Genomic DNA, 15,826 nt, shown 5'->3' with positions numbered 1-15,826 from the left:
AAACATTGCCAACACCAATTATTTTACCATTAATAGTAGGAGGTGCAGCAACATGTGGAGCATTAGCATTGCTAGTGGTGGTGATAGTCCAAACTTTAGCTACATTGTTCTCTTTAGCTAGTTTTTCATTTTCTTCTCTTTCCCACCTAGCATGCAATTCAGCCATCAATCTTATATTCTCATTAATTCTAACTTGGATGGCATTTGCTGTAGTAACAATTTTATTTTCAATATCCTCAGGTTTAGCAGCCATTTTATTAATTAAAGAAGATTGTGACGCGGACATGTATGAGATTCGGTTTTCAGCATTTGCAAGTTTAGTTTGCAACCCGTAAATCTCCATATTCAGATTTTCAAGTTGATTTCCTATATTCTTCAACAAGGTAGATTGTTCATTCATAGTTTTAGTAAACAATTTATTTTGCTCATATTGTGATTGCATAAAGCTCTTGGTGGATCTTTCAATTTCTAACATCTTTTCTTCATTAGGTGAAACATATCTACCATAAGAGTTACCATTAGCAGGATATGGCCTAGAATTTTGAGCTACCAATGTAGCTAACGGAACATTATTAGGATCAACATTAGTCCTATCATTCACAAGCATAGACATAATAGCATCAATCTTATCACTCAAGGAAGAGGATTCTTCGACGTGAATTTACCTTCTTACCTTGTGGAGCTCTTTCCGTGTGCCATTCAGAGTAATTAATCATCATATTATCAAGGAGCTTTGTTGCTTCACCAAGAGTGATGGACATAAAGGTACCTCCAGCAGCTGAATCCAATAAGTTCCGCGAAGAAAAGTTCGACTCCCGCATAAAAGGTTTGGATGATCATCCAAGTAGTCGATCCATGGGTTGGGCAATTTTTAACCAAAGATTTCATTCTTTCCCAAGCTTGAGCAACATGTTCATTATCTAATTGCTTGAAATTCATTATGCTACTTCTCAAAGATATAATTTTAGCAGGGGGATAATATCTACCAATAAAAGCATCCTTGCATTTAGTCCATGAATCAATACTATTCTTAGGCGAGAGATAGCAACCAATCTTTAGCTCTTCCTCTTAATGAGAACGGAAACAATTTTAATTTTATAATGTCACCATCTACATCTTTATACTTTTGCATTTCACACAATTCAACAAAATTATTGAGATGGGCAAGCAAGCATCATCGTAACTAACACTGTGAAAATTGCTCTCGCATAACAAGATTCGAGTAAAGCAGGTTTAATTTCAAAGAATTCTGCCGTAGTAGCAGGTGGAGCAATAGGTGTGCATAAGAAATCATTATTATTTGTGGTTGTGAAGTCACACAACTTAGTATTTTCAGGAGTGGCCATTTTAGCAGTAGTAAATAAAGCAAACTAGATAAAATAAATGCAAGTAACTAATTTTTTTGTGTTTTTGATATAGAGTGCAAGACAGTAAATAAAGTAAAACTAGCAACTTTTTTTTTGTGTTTTGATATAATGCAGCAAACAAAGTAGTAAATAAAATAAAGCAAGGCAAAAACAAAGTAAAGAGGTTGGATTGTGGAGACTCCCCTTGCAGCGTGTCTTGATCTCCCCGGCAACGGCGCCAGAAAATATGCTTGATGGCGTGTAACTCACACGTTCGTTGGGAACCCCAAGAGGAAGGTATGATGCGCACAGCGAGCAAGTTTTCCCTCGAAAAGAAACCAAGGTTTATCGAACCAGGAGGAGCCAAGAAGCACGTTGAAGGTTGATGGCGGCGGGATGTAGTGCGGCGCAACACCGGAGATTCCGGCGCCAACGTGGAACCCGCACAACACAACCAAAGTACTTTGCCCCAACGGAACAGGTGAGGTTGTCAATCTCACCGGCTTGTCTGTAACAAAGGATTAGATGTATAGTGTGGATGATGATTGTTTGCGAGAGAACGAGTAAAACAAGTATTGCAGCAGATTTGTATTTCGAGATAAAAGAATGGACCGGGGTCCACGAGTTCACTAGAGGTGTCTCTCCCATAAGATAGCATGTTGGGTGAACAAATTACGATCGGGCAATTGACAAATAGAGAGGGCATAACAATGCACATACATGACATGATGAATATAGTGAAATTTAATTGGGCATTACGACAAAGTACATAGACCGCTATCCAGACATGCATCTATGCCTAAAAAGTCCACCTTCAGGGTTATCATCCGAACCCCTTCCGATATTAAGTTGCAAAGCAACGAGACAATTGCATTAAGTATGGTGCGTAATGTAATCAATAACAACATCCTCGGACATAGCATCAATGTTTTATCCCTAGTGGCAACAAGCACATCCACAACCTTAGAACTTTCGTCACTCGTCCCAGCATTTAATGGAGGCATGAACCCACTATCGAGCATAAATACTCCCTCTTGGAGTTAAGAGTAAAAACTTGGCCGAGCCTCTACTAATAACGAGAGCATGCAAGATCATAAACAACACATAGGTAATAGATTGATAATCAACATAACATAGTATTCTCTATCCATCGGATCCCGACAAACACAACATATAGAATTACGAGATAGATGATCTTGATCATGTTAGGCAGCTCACAAGATCCGACAATGAAGCACATGAGGAGAAGACAACCATCTAGCTACTGCTATGGACCCATAGTCCAGGGGTGAACTACTCACTCATCACTCCGGAGGCGACCATGGCGGTGAAGAGTCCTCCGGGAGATGAATCCCCTCTCCGGCAGGGTGCCGGAGGTGATCTCCAGAATCCCCCGAGATGGGATTGGCGGCGGCGGCGTCTCAGTAAGGTTTTCCGTATCGTGGCTCTCGGTACTGGGGTTTCGCGACGAAGGCTTTAAGTAGGCGGAAGGGCAACGCGGGGGGCCACACGAGGGCCCCACACACCAGGCCGGCGTGGCCAAGGGCCAGGCCGCGCCGCCCTAGCGTGTCGGCGCCTCGTGGCCCCACTTCCTTTCCCCCTCGGTCTTCTGGAAGCTTCGTGCAAAAATAGGACCCTGGGCGTTGATTTCGTCCAATTCCAAGAATATTTATTTACTAGGATTTCGAAACCAAAAACAGCAGAAAACGAGCAAGCGGCTCTTCGGCATCTCGTTAATAGGTTAGTGCCGGAAAATGCATAAATACGACATATAATGTGTATAAAACATGTAGATATCATCAATAATGTGGCATGGAACATAAGAAATTATCGATACGTCGGAGATGTATCAGATACTTTGTGATGGTTGCATATAAGTACTTGTTATCTTCTATGATGATATCTTGTACTGATATATGAGTACACATATATGTTGGGGAATGCATGAGTTTGTCACCGTTGCACGATGATAGGAGGACCGACAACTGGAGCTTGACAACAACCATGTCCAATTCTTAGATTCATGTTGTATTAATTCATGTTTAATCAACGGGGGTTATAAATATGGGCTTCTTTAAACTTTCAGCGGTGGTTAGACTTTATGTCTTCGTAATTCCTTTGTTTGCTCATACCTATGGCCTTAGGATCAATCACTAGTGCTGTACTTATTCATATCTATGGCTACACCTATCTATGGCTCCTCTCTAGAAGAAACAATAAAAATACTACAATGAGCTTCACTAATTGTGACAACCACAAAAATGAAATAGTAATTTGCCTGAACAATTACTCCCTTGAGCTACCTCATCTTGATCCACGTCACCTCACTTCACTTACTATACTTTTCTTGCGTTAGTTTTAATCATTGCATTTTATTTTCAGCAATCATAGTTTTATAGTAGAAACATCTACACTCACAACTAGATCATAACTTTGCATAGAAGGCCATATAAGTGGGTTATAGGGCTTTAGAAAATAGATAGTTTACCTTCAACTCATCGTGGGTTCGACACTCAAATACTTATCGAATTGTATTGCGGTGATCCCCTGCACTTGGGGGTTATCAGCCGCACGCGCTCAGCCGCGTATCCGCCTCCTTTGGTCGGCGTCGTCATCCACGACGGCCAGCGGTCCACAGCTTCCGCTCCATCTCGGAGGACGTCGGGGTCGCTTCAACGTCGCCGCCCCAAGGAGGAGGACACTGCAAACTCACCACCGCCTCCCGCCCGCGAATAAGAAATTGTGGGAGATGGAGGCGCAGGCGCAGGCATCCTTCCGTGGCGGCGATGACCCAAAGGAGTTCCCGGGGTAGCACCTCATCGTCGGTCGGTCCATCATGGAATACTACCGGAAGATCACGCTCAACCGGCGGCAATCGTAGGTGTGGTCCGCCATGGACCACGACGAGAACTTCTTCAACCTCACCGGTCCTTCTCAGCTGCCGGTGCCAAAGGAGAAGGACGACAACTGGTCCTTTGACTTCTCCGACGAGGACGGCGGCAGTGATAGTGATGACGCAGACAACCTCGACTACAATGCCTTTCGGGGGCGCCGCTAGTTTAGTTTTTAGAAGTTTTTGGTTCAAATTCAAGTCACTTTTGTATAAACTAGTCTAAATTCATATGAATTTCGTTTTTGTAATGTTTTTTATATTCCAATTTTTTGGGGGGCAGCCGTATGGAGGACGCCGGTGTGGGAACAACATCCTCAAATAGAGGATAATGTGCCGGTGCCCCTTTGGGCAGCACCGGTGGAGATGCTCTAAGTTATTTCTCAGCTAGCTGGGAATTACAAAATATCTGTTGTAACACCATTTGCAAGTATAATTTTTTTAGCAGCAACTTTGTTTTTAAGTGAAAATCTTAGTTGTAATTTTATTTGTAACTGGAATAAGTCTGGGTTGCAATCACTGAAAAATAACTCAGTCCAACTGGAAAACATCTAAGCTGCAACGCCACTTGCAATAAAATTAAGTTACAACCTCACTTGCAACTAGAATCTCAGTTGCAAATCTGCTTGTAACTGGAAAAAATCTGAATTGCAACCCAAAAATTATCAAGTCACTTAAATTTATGGAATAGAGTGATATTAAATATATATAAATGCTTCACTCATTTGTAGGAGCAAGTCCGTACCACAAATCATATACAACATTGGAGCAAACCAAATTAATCAATGATAGTGAGATTGGCTATATTGTTAGTCTCTATGATGAAAGCTCACATGGTTGTACCTGAGGTTGGGTGGTTAGGAGGATGGTTGTATCCCAGCCCACCAGAGTTCAAACCCCAGGTTTGATATCTGTGTGTCTCATAAAAGGTGGAATATTCATTCAGTGGGATGCGACGTTCCCGTCGACAGCGAGGCGCCTATGGTGACTTCGTCAATTTCAAGATCCAATCCCCCGGCTCAGTCTTCCGAAGGTGCTCATAGGGGTGAGTGTATGCGCGTGTATGTGAGCGTCTGCGTTTGTACTGTGTTTCTCAAAAAAAAAAACAATGGTAACAATTTTTTTTCTACTTCCTCCATCTGATGAAAGTTGTCTTAATTTTGTCAGATTTCTATCTGTCAAAGTGAAGATATTTTTTATTGGATGGAGGAAGTGTTATCCACAATTTTTTTTTTAAAAAAAAACTGACATGGATAGTCGTTTATACCAAAGGCACCTTGATGATCCTAGCAATTCAAGTAGTGTGTACGAGGCATTTGGAGAATATATAATACCTTTTTATGATAGTTGATAATTAGTAATTCTTAATATCGAGTATATATAATGTATCCATTGTTGGATTACTATTGAACTCATTTAACTTATAAGGCATACAAAAGGCCGGTAGACACAGTCAACTAAACGTTCCAATTTATAATCTAAAAGTTTCTATAAATATTTCTTGCACAATTGTATAGTAAAAATCTCCTATTAAAATATTTGTTCGGACATGCGAAATAGAGACACGTATATATATCACACAAGATACATTTGTTTAGGCCAATAAAGTAAAATAATCGATGCACATTGCAATGAAAATAAAGCAATTAATATTAGTAATTTTTATATTGAATTAAGTACCATGTAATGAGGTGGGTATGATTATTATGACTATATTATACAATAAACCAACTTATAGAAGAGTATAAAATTTTAGTGTAAATTGTATTTATTAAACTTGCCCCAGCTCCAAAATTTATTTGGACCGACGATGCGCCCTACTCATCCAGACGTAAGTCTCATCCATTCAACTCTTTGGTTTTGCTATGTCGTTGTCATGCGCAAAAAACAAAACCATTTTTCTTCTTTTCTTTTGCAGTCTTGTTTCCGTGTAGCCAGAATCCCTACCATCCTCCCTTCAAAAGAGTTTCATGGTTTCTTAGTTTTTTTGTGTGAGAGTGAGATATCCTGTCTTTGATCTTTAGGTTTATTGCTTTATTCTAATCACGCGCACATGTGCTGAACACACACACACGCATACAGATCTGATTGTGTGCGTGTGAGATTTTGCACACCCCCCAAAAATTTGTTGTTTTTTTGTGTTGCGTTTCGGTGGATGGATTTTAGGAACAATATATACATGTAGGAATGCTGTAATTTTTTCTCAATTCCTTTCTCTCTGGTCGCCTCCAAATAATGTCCTTTCCTTTCTTCCTTGCCGTTCAATATCGGGACGTGACACAGCCGATCCAAAGTATGCTGCCTTCCCTCGTTGGTGCTTGTCGTCCACTCGCAAAGCCTCGTCGTCTCCAACCCAAATCAGTGCACCTTCTATACAGTACCAGCCATCTCTATCCCTAGTCTTTGTAGTCATGTATTTCAGGCTTCACCCAATCCCTTTTACGGATGAGTTCACTTTTTCAAGGTAGCCCATTATTTCGTATGCATATACAAACTAGTTTCTGTTCGACCTGCCCACCATTCTTTGCATAGTTTCAAAACATGAAAATAGACATACTAAGAAAGAGGCGGTCATTGAATGTTGTTTCTTGTTTTGGACTAAGATCAAGTAATCTTTGTTCAATACTATTATCAAGTAAAGTACATGGTAATTTGGTACATTGGTCTTTGAAATTTTGTAAGTAGTATACACTCGAAGATATTGAACTCTGAACTTGTTATTTTCTGTTCACACGTACTGATGCTAGGATCTACTTATAATCCAAGTTTTTTATGTTTGAAAATAATCCAAGTTTCATTTTGAAGCTTGCTCTTCCTCTTGAGTTTTACTATACTGTCACAATTTGCATAAGAGCTTTAGTTAATCCATTGCACAAACTTGTATTGGAGCTTAAGTCTATATTGTTGCAGAAATCCTATACAAGAGCGGTAGCATATACATGCCGGAGACCATCGAAGCACAAAGTCCACAACTTCCTCCTATCTAGCCTTGATATAGATAGGCTACAAGATTAGAAAGCTAGTTTTGATCATAGAGCACAATAAATGGAATCATATTCAGATATTACAACCCTAAGATACACTCAAGTGAAAACTGTATCTAAACACCTACTTTTAGATACTCTGTTAAGGTCCTCTTTTCCAACTTCACACTGGGGTTAGCAGTCCATTGTACATGTTAAGTAATCCGTTAAGGTGATTTGCTAACCCAATTTAATTTCATTTACAGCTACACCTACGTGCGACCGGTCTACCAAGCCAACAGGGTCAGCGACATCACAATCTACAACTTCAATGGCGTTTTCCTCGGCGCGATGATGTGGTTGTTATACGCCATCCCGTCCAAGCACCGGGACATGCTGACAATGGTGGTGAACTGTGTTGCCATCACAGCGCATATGTTGTACATTGTCGTGTACCTCAAGTACACAGTCAATGAGAACTACATCTACTCCATCGGTGTCGCGCTGGTAGGAGGGACGGTTGCCATCGGGGTTGTGATCTTTGTCGTCCCGGTTGTCTTCCTCGGCCATACATGGAGCCTGAAGACCGTCGGCATCACTGCATTGATGTTCGGCACTGCCATGTTCGTCATCGGGATCATTGATGTGGTGAGTACTACACTACTACTTCGCCTCTCCTCCCTCTTTTCTTCATCTTTGTTGTATCTTTGTATGTTCAAACAATCTCCATCATCATTGTTTAGGTGACCAGTAAAGAAGCAGAGATCACCGTTCAGTTTGCTTAAGCTCTTCGCCAACCTCACTGCCGCATGCATCTGGACCGGGTTTTCCTTCATGTTCCACCCATCAACGACTATGTTGTGGTACGCAATGCGAGTACAGGCTATATATTTCCCCGATTCAATCTTGCTTCCCAATCTCCGTACACTTGCATATTCCGATGATTCCATGTCTTGTAAAACATGCAGGTCCCAAACATCACAGGTGTGACGGTGATTATCGTTCAGATCGTCTTTCATGCCGTGCTCAGTTGGAAGGGGTGCAACAACCGCATTGGAACAACCAACCGAATGCTATCAATAGAGCATAGTCATGGTTATTTTCACCCGTCGTCCATGTATTGAGCCAAACTTCAGTCGTGTTTTCCACATGTTTGCTTCTGTATTGAGCAAGAACTTCATTCCAGTAGTTACTGTTTATTTCCATATGCACCGCTCATGTGTTGAGCGTGAGATTTTCCTATATGAGTTCAATAGGCGGCATGAATTTGTTCTTTCTCCTGCATATCATGTGGAAGCACAATTTTCATTGTTTGATGGTCTGTTTGTTTTATGACTACGAAATAAAAAATATTATTTTTACACAACTTTGACATCCTGTTGACAAGGTTTAGCATCCATGTATGCATATAATAGTAAAATGGCTTTGTACGGTCAAATTGATTCGTCACCAGTGTACACCAGAACAATTGTTCCCGAGTGATATCCTGAAGAATGAGGGGGAAAACCTAAAAATACTACGATAGCACTATGATTTCCAAAATGACCTATTTGTTATACTGGTACTTGCAGCGAAAAATAAACAGTACTAGAAATCCAAACTTTTCCGAGTATCACAAATACTCGGTAAAGGTGGAAACGAAAAAGAAAACTCAGCAAAGCTGACTTGGCAAACTTTTCTTTGGTAAACAAACTTTGCTGAGTGGTTTTTACTCGGAACTCTTCAAAGATTTTACTGTGCGCCGAATCAACTCCTCGGCAAAAAAAGCAACTTGACAGCCTGTGACGGAAACAACGTCGCCCTAATGAGTGTGTCTAGTTGCGTTGGCTTTGCCGAGCATAGCACTTGGCAAATTTAATTGAGAAGAACAAAAAAATGTTGCCGCTAGCTTCGCATTGTGCTTGCTCGTGGAATCTTCATCCACCGTAGGTGTCACACAGTCGCACCCTGATGCCGGTGGCCCGGGAAGAGGACCTCTAGTGACATATGCATCCGCCGCTCCACCATCAAGGTCGAGGTTGTGTAGCTCGGCAGAAGGCACCATGGCACCATTGACGTGTCGCAACCCCGTGTCCCTCGCATCGACCATGGATGGGCTACGCCCCTGCGTCTCCCGCGCTGAGATCGCCATGCCACCGTGATGGCCGCTCCACCATCAAGATTTACGTCCGCAGAAGGAGCACCACACCTGCCATAGCTAAAAATGGTCAGCTACAGAATAAAGAACAAACATGTTGACACCTTCAAAGAATGGTTGCGACCGCAAGTTTAGATAGTTTAGTACTCAGCTGTGTGCATCGATTGATGCAGAGGCTGGGGAGATACCCCCATTTCGAAAACAAGATAGTTTAGTACTGGTTTTTGTCTCCTTCTTCTTTTTTATTTCCTTGTACCTTGTAAATGACTCTTTTACTCATTTATAAAAATTGCAGTGGGAGCTCTCTTCCACTGTTTACCCTAAAAAAAGGAGCACCACACGTCTACAGAAGTAGCACCTTGGAGGCGGTTGTCTTGCCACCCGGAGGAGTGGAAGATCCCCCCCCCCCCCACCTCGGCGGTGGAAGGAGGTAGGCCGGCAGGAATAGATGGGAGAAGAGACCTACGCGATATGTCAGAAGCAATGGAGAGAGGGGCAGTATACGTATTCGGAAATTCAACATTCTTGGGTAATTTATTTTATGGGAACATGCTATTTCATTACTCAACCAGTGCAGTAAATCACTGGCAACAATGTTTGTTACACAGTTGGGGGCAGAATCCTCCCAAGAGCAGTTAGACATATCTGACAAAAAAAGCAAAATTACACACACGCCACACGGAATTTGACAGAATCAAAAATTAGCAAGCATTTGTTTCTGTAGCATCCCTCACTAGGGCACCAATGTTTGATCTGTCATAGCCTAGCTATTGAGAGCTTTCACCAGATTTGAGAAGTCTGAATTGAAGATGATGCGCCTAGCTCTCGCGTTCTTTGTCCCTTCGATAACGCGGAACAGACTACAGTCTCAGCGTGCAGGGAGTCACGGAGATGACAAGCCACTCCAATCCTACATGAATTCTTTTATTTGATTCTACCATTGGAAAAGAAAAAGAAGTATGAGTGCATGTTAGGTTTCCTATGAAATCTAGTGCAAATGATTCCTTAAGAAAAAATCCTCTAAAACTTCCTACAAATCAAATAACCATCGTAGGAAAATTTTCTATGCAAATCATTTGGATCAAACAGCTCTAGACAGAAGGGAAGGAGACATGAAACTACTTATTTTAATAGATGCAGAAACACGCTCAATAAATCAATGCCAAGAAAGGAACAAATCAAAAGAGACAAAAGGCGAGACTAAAGGCTTTTATACTTACCTATTTAGTTTTCTTATCTGCCTAAAGTAATCCACCGGTGGATGATGCTCGCCAGTGGCAAGAAGGTTTTGTGGCGGTTCTCGCACATATGAAACAAGGTGATAGATTGGATGCTCCCGATGTTGATGATGTGTCCACGCTCGAAGGAACCACCGTGTTTCACCTCGCCTCCGCCTGTGGTGGCACCGACAAGGTTGTGCGCCCATGAGGATGCACCCTAGACCTGCCAAGGTTCTGGACTAGCGGCGAAGATTGCGGTCGTATGCATGTCGAGTTTGCCATGGAACGAAATCGAATACCACCCGTCAGTGTGGACTTTTGGATGAGAACCACTATAAAATCGGAGGAAAAAACTGTTGTGACGGGTGCCCGCCTATGAAATTTCTGTGCCAAATTCTCCAATTTTGTTTGATGTCTGTGCCAAATTTCTCAAGTTTTTCTGTCTATATTGAACAGGATTGGTGCAGTTGAAGGGTAGTTCTGTATATTCATATACCCATTTCCTATTTAGATGCTGAAAAATCTGTCAAAGAAATCAAAGGGGGATATCATATACCCATTTCCTATTTAGATGCTGAAAAATGTGTCAAAAAAATCAAAGGGGGATATCAGCAACAACACAGCTGAACTGGGGGTGTTGGAAGTGAGCCAGGGTTTATTTTGCCCAGGCGAACGAACAGGGGGGTGATAATCAATTCCCCTGCTTCTCTTCCGTGTGCACACCTGTTCGGAGAGGCGGCGGCGGAGGTAAACCTCCCAGCCCGCCCCGCCGTCGTCCTGCTCCGGCGAACCCTCCCCCCTCCCCCGTCCTCTCTCCCAATCTCACATTCCCACCTGTCCCATCTGCCCAATCCGGCCCGCCCAAACAGTGAAAAGCTGCTGAGGTGGACAGTCCGCGCACGATTTGTCAAACCGAGAGAGTTCCCAGAAAAGTTCTCGCCGCTGCGAGTTCCCAAAGCGAAGCGACCACCTCTCGCCCGAGATGCCGTCGGCGGAGCCGTGGACCTGGGAGAACGCCGCCGCCGGAGCGACCGCCGGCTTCGCCACCGTCGCGGCCTTCCACCCGCTCGACGTCGTCCGCACTCGCTTCCAAGGTAACCCCCCGCCCCTTAAGCCCTAGGATACGCAGAGCCCGACCGCTAACCCTGCTGCCCTCCTGCTTCGTGTTTAGTGAGCGGCGGGAGGGGATTGTCCGACCTGCCGCCGTACAGGAACACGGGGCACGCTGTATACACCATCGCACGATCTGAGGTGGGGATTCCTGTCGCACTATTTTATCGTTTGGTGGACCGTTTAATTTGTCAAATTCGTCCGTAGCTTCAATCAAACCTTAATTGTAGGTTCACCTGCTATTAATCCTGTTGGTTATTGGGCAATTAGAAAATACGATTCCTGTACTTGGACTTTCTTCTACTTGTTACTCCCTAATTCATCTGTTGCTTTATTAATTTCTGGTTGGCGAATTAAATGGTTCAAACATTTTTTTTTTGTAAGATCGTAACGAATTTGGTTATTCTGGTATGTTCAAGTATGAGGTGTGCTGATCTAGCTGCTTGGTGTAGGGCCTGAGGGGACTTTATGCTGGCTTTTACCCTGCAGTTCTTGGATCAACCGCTTCTTGGGGGCTATATTTCTTTTTGTAAGTCGCATTTGTTCATTCTGCTGAATAGTTCTAGTGTGGGGTGTTTGATGCTTTATTGCAGTGCTGAACTGTACTAAGTAAGCTGCTAAGTTCAGCATTAAACTCCATGCTATCGTTTACCAATTTGGATGCTCCTTGTATAGGACTGGCATTTAAAAGGCTAACTTTAAGAATGTTTGTTTTGACAGTTATAACAGAGCTAAACAAAGATACTCTCAGGGGAAGGATGTTCAGCTCCGTCCATTCGACCATCTTGTCTCAGCGGCAGAAGCAGGTGCTTTGGTTCGTACAGTAACTCCTAATCACGTATCATTTTGTGATTTTGTCAGACTGAGACGAGTTCAACAAAAATTGTTAACATGTAGTTAGGCCTTTGCTAGCATGCCTAACCTGGCAGTTCTTTCTTACTACAAACATGTGTTAGTGTCATTTGTTCACCTCAATTGCCTTCCCCTAAAATGTAGCTTATCCGTGACAAAGGTATTTTTCTTTTCTTTGTACAGGTTTGCCTGTTTACAAATCCCATATGGCTGGTGAAAACACGAATGCAACTACAGACACCTGGACATGCTTCACCTTACTCTGGATTTTCTGGTAATATATGGTTATAATACCATACCTCTTATCTTCTGAGCATCATATAGCAATGCCTAGCATAGTAGAGTTGTGACTTTGTTTTCTGTTGCAAATGAGTGGCTTGTGCTATTATTGGTTCTGTCTGAAGCTGCTAAAATCATGCTTATTTACATTTGTTAGTGTAAAAAAGAACAATTCATAACTATTTATCCTGCTACGAATTGTTTTTGTGCAATCTTCTCCATGCTCAGATTTCTTTTGATCTGTACTTAGTTCAAATTTTCTGTGACTTTGCTTATTTGGTTGCTGTGAAGCCAGATGCTTTGAGAACTATTCTGAAAGAGGAGGGATGGCTAGCACTTTATAGAGGGATTGGACCTGGACTTATGCTGGTATGCATCCTTTAAATTAAATGTTGTTTAGTTTTGTTCTGCTTTTCATTAGAACCAAATTTAGTCACCTAACTATTAGCACCATGCTGATTTAAGTAACACTAGATACATGGGTGCGATTCCGTATTGAGCTGTCCTGGACTTGTAATTATATAGTATTTTCTGTGACCTCAGTGTATTTGCCCTTGACCTAAAATTATATCTTATCACTACCACTCATGGTATGAATTGATTTCTTTTAAGTAGCATCATATGGTTTCTTGAGGCATGCCCTATTAGACTTCTGGGTATGTGCTCTAGGTAATATCTTTTTATGAGGCTCAGACTGGCGCCTTATTATTTGGATCTTCGCCAGCCATGCTTTCCTGTTGCCATCTTAATGTCAGAAAATTACCTTGTTATGGATATCATTCTTACAGTTCTCAGGGAGAAAAGGAACTACAAAGGTCTGAAAACAGTTATTTGTTTCTAGTTTATTTAAAATGCCTGTCAATGTCAGTGTTCGCCAAACAGTGCTAGTAGGAATTTGGTCGTTATAATTGTGGTTAAGTATTTACGTAGAGATTATGCCTATACTAGTTTCAGTAAGTAAACATGCATATGTTGGAACTCTTTAGGTTCTAAAATTCTATTTTTTATTTTACTCATATATGGTTGATAAAAGCATGCATTAATATATATATTTGCGGTGTCATGCTTCAAAGGTCACCCATGGTGCGATACAATTCACAGCTTACGAGGAGCTTCGCAAGGCTATGATATTTGCCAAAAGTAAACAAACAAGGGCAGACAACGGAGGCAGTGAGGATTTATTGGTACCAACTGTTACATGTGCTCTTTCATTAAAACATCTAGTTTAATTTGGTACAGTATTGACAGGCTTATATTCCACTGGATAATTTAGTTCTGATATTTATTTGTTTTCTTAAACTAGGTTTCTTAACCATTTACAACCAAACTTTTTCTGATGTTCTTTCTCTTTCGGCGTGCCTAAATATGACACAACTGTACTGTGAAACATAGGAATCTTTTCACCTTGTTATGAAGATTATCAATTAGTCCAATATAGGCTCTACATAATATATCAATATTGCTTCTTAGAAACCACATTTTCTGCCAAAATACATATAAGAATATGCTGCATAAGTTGATGTAGGGCAGTTGATATTTTAGAGCATTCTGGTCCATATATATGCCTGCTTTAAAGTACATTCACTATCAGCTAGATAGTTAGTTAATTTATCTGATATGCATTTGCCTTCATTGTCAACAGAATTCCGTTGATTATGCGGCACTTGGGGCTGGTTCAAAATTATCTGCTATTCTGCTTACTTATCCTTACCAGGCAAGTTTTATGTTCCGTTTCTTCGCATCAACTTCATAAATGTATGCTACCGCCCTCTTACTAGACATTCCAACTATCGTTTTGGAATTGCAGGTTATCCGAGCCCGCTTGCAGGTTAGTTGCACAATTGAAGCTCTTCATCTCATTTCTTTGGAGTTTTCACCGGTATCAATAATAGTTCTTGTGTGCAACTTTTCAGCAACGACCTGGTAGTGATGGTACCCCAAAGTACTCGGACAGTTGGCATGTAGTAAAGGAAACTGCAAGGTGAGAGTTATAGCTTTGGTGTGATGGTGTTGGTAAATCTTCAACTAGAGAAGTTTAGGACTTTAGGTGGCATTGCTGTTTAAAGAGTCTGATGTCAAACAAGGTTTACCTTCTTGTTGTCTTATGTGATATGCACTTTACCCATGTAGGAGCTTGCTGTCTTTTTGTATGCTTGTTCTATACTTTACCCATGTATTGAGTTGCATTTCTGCTTGTCTAACCTGGCGTCACAGCGGAAGTAGTAATAATGTTGTCAAGTATATTCCCATACTTGGCCAGATAGCATGCCATGTTCTTTATTGCAACATTGCTGGAATACACTAAGGGTGTACTGAATGTTGGCTGTGTTCAACTTTGAGCAACACTAACAACTGGAATTCAATTTCTGCTGCAGGTACGAAGGTGTCCGTGGATTTTACAGGGGCATCACATCCAACTTATTGAAGAACCTTCCAGCAGCCTCCCTCACGTTTGTGGTGTATGAAAATGTTATCAAACTATTCAGAGCATCCAAGGAGAAGACATAGTTCCAACCCAACTCAACCAAGGAGAAAACATAGAGGAAAATAGGAAAAGAGAGAATTGTTCCATCCAAAATTCCAATTACATAATCTGCTCCCGGTATTCCGAGTTCAACGTGAATACGTGATATTCTATCGCAATTCTTAGTTCAGGTGTTATTCAGTTAACACCAACAGATTTTGTTTTGACAAACATTCTTTTCTTCTTTTTTTGCGAATTTTGACAAACATTCTTTGTAGAGGAAAATCCATTTACTATCTCTGCAGTAAGGAATAGCTCGATCGTGTTGTCCAGTTGAGAATAGTACTCTCGAATACACTTTGTAGAGCTGCTGTGTCACGGTTGAACACGAGATGTTCATGGTGTACATTTTCAGAACACTGTATAGCTTTCCTTGCAGATAGTGCTGCATACATTATCAGTAAAAGCTATTTAATTGGATTCTATATCGCAGTTCTTTCACGGACTTCAGAGTTCAGAGGGATCTTGTCCGATTAGTCGATTAGACATGCCCGCCGTAAAGGAG

At 41.6% G+C, this 15,826-nt stretch overlaps 1 protein-coding gene across 1 annotated transcript; it reads left to right on the top strand.

The window, feature by feature from the left end:
* The first annotated feature begins 11,538 nt into the window (after nucleotides 1–11,538).
* On the top strand, nucleotides 11,539–15,305 carry LOC124697351 (folate transporter 1, chloroplastic-like). Its single transcript, XM_047229956.1, has 11 exons — nucleotides 11,539–11,650; nucleotides 11,728–11,807; nucleotides 12,119–12,195; nucleotides 12,387–12,480; nucleotides 12,702–12,792; nucleotides 13,093–13,166; nucleotides 13,871–13,981; nucleotides 14,440–14,511; nucleotides 14,605–14,625; nucleotides 14,711–14,778; nucleotides 15,173–15,305. Exons 1-11 carry the CDS (start codon nucleotides 11,539–11,541, stop codon nucleotides 15,303–15,305), a joined length of 933 nt encoding a protein of 310 aa, XP_047085912.1.
* Nucleotides 15,306–15,826: the final 521 nt, after the last annotated feature.

Source organism: Lolium rigidum, chromosome 3 (assembly GCF_022539505.1).
Source record: "Lolium rigidum isolate FL_2022 chromosome 3, APGP_CSIRO_Lrig_0.1, whole genome shotgun sequence".
NCBI classification, from domain to species: Eukaryota; Viridiplantae; Streptophyta; class Magnoliopsida; order Poales; family Poaceae; genus Lolium; species Lolium rigidum.
This window is presented reverse-complemented; position numbering and strand designations above follow the sequence as displayed.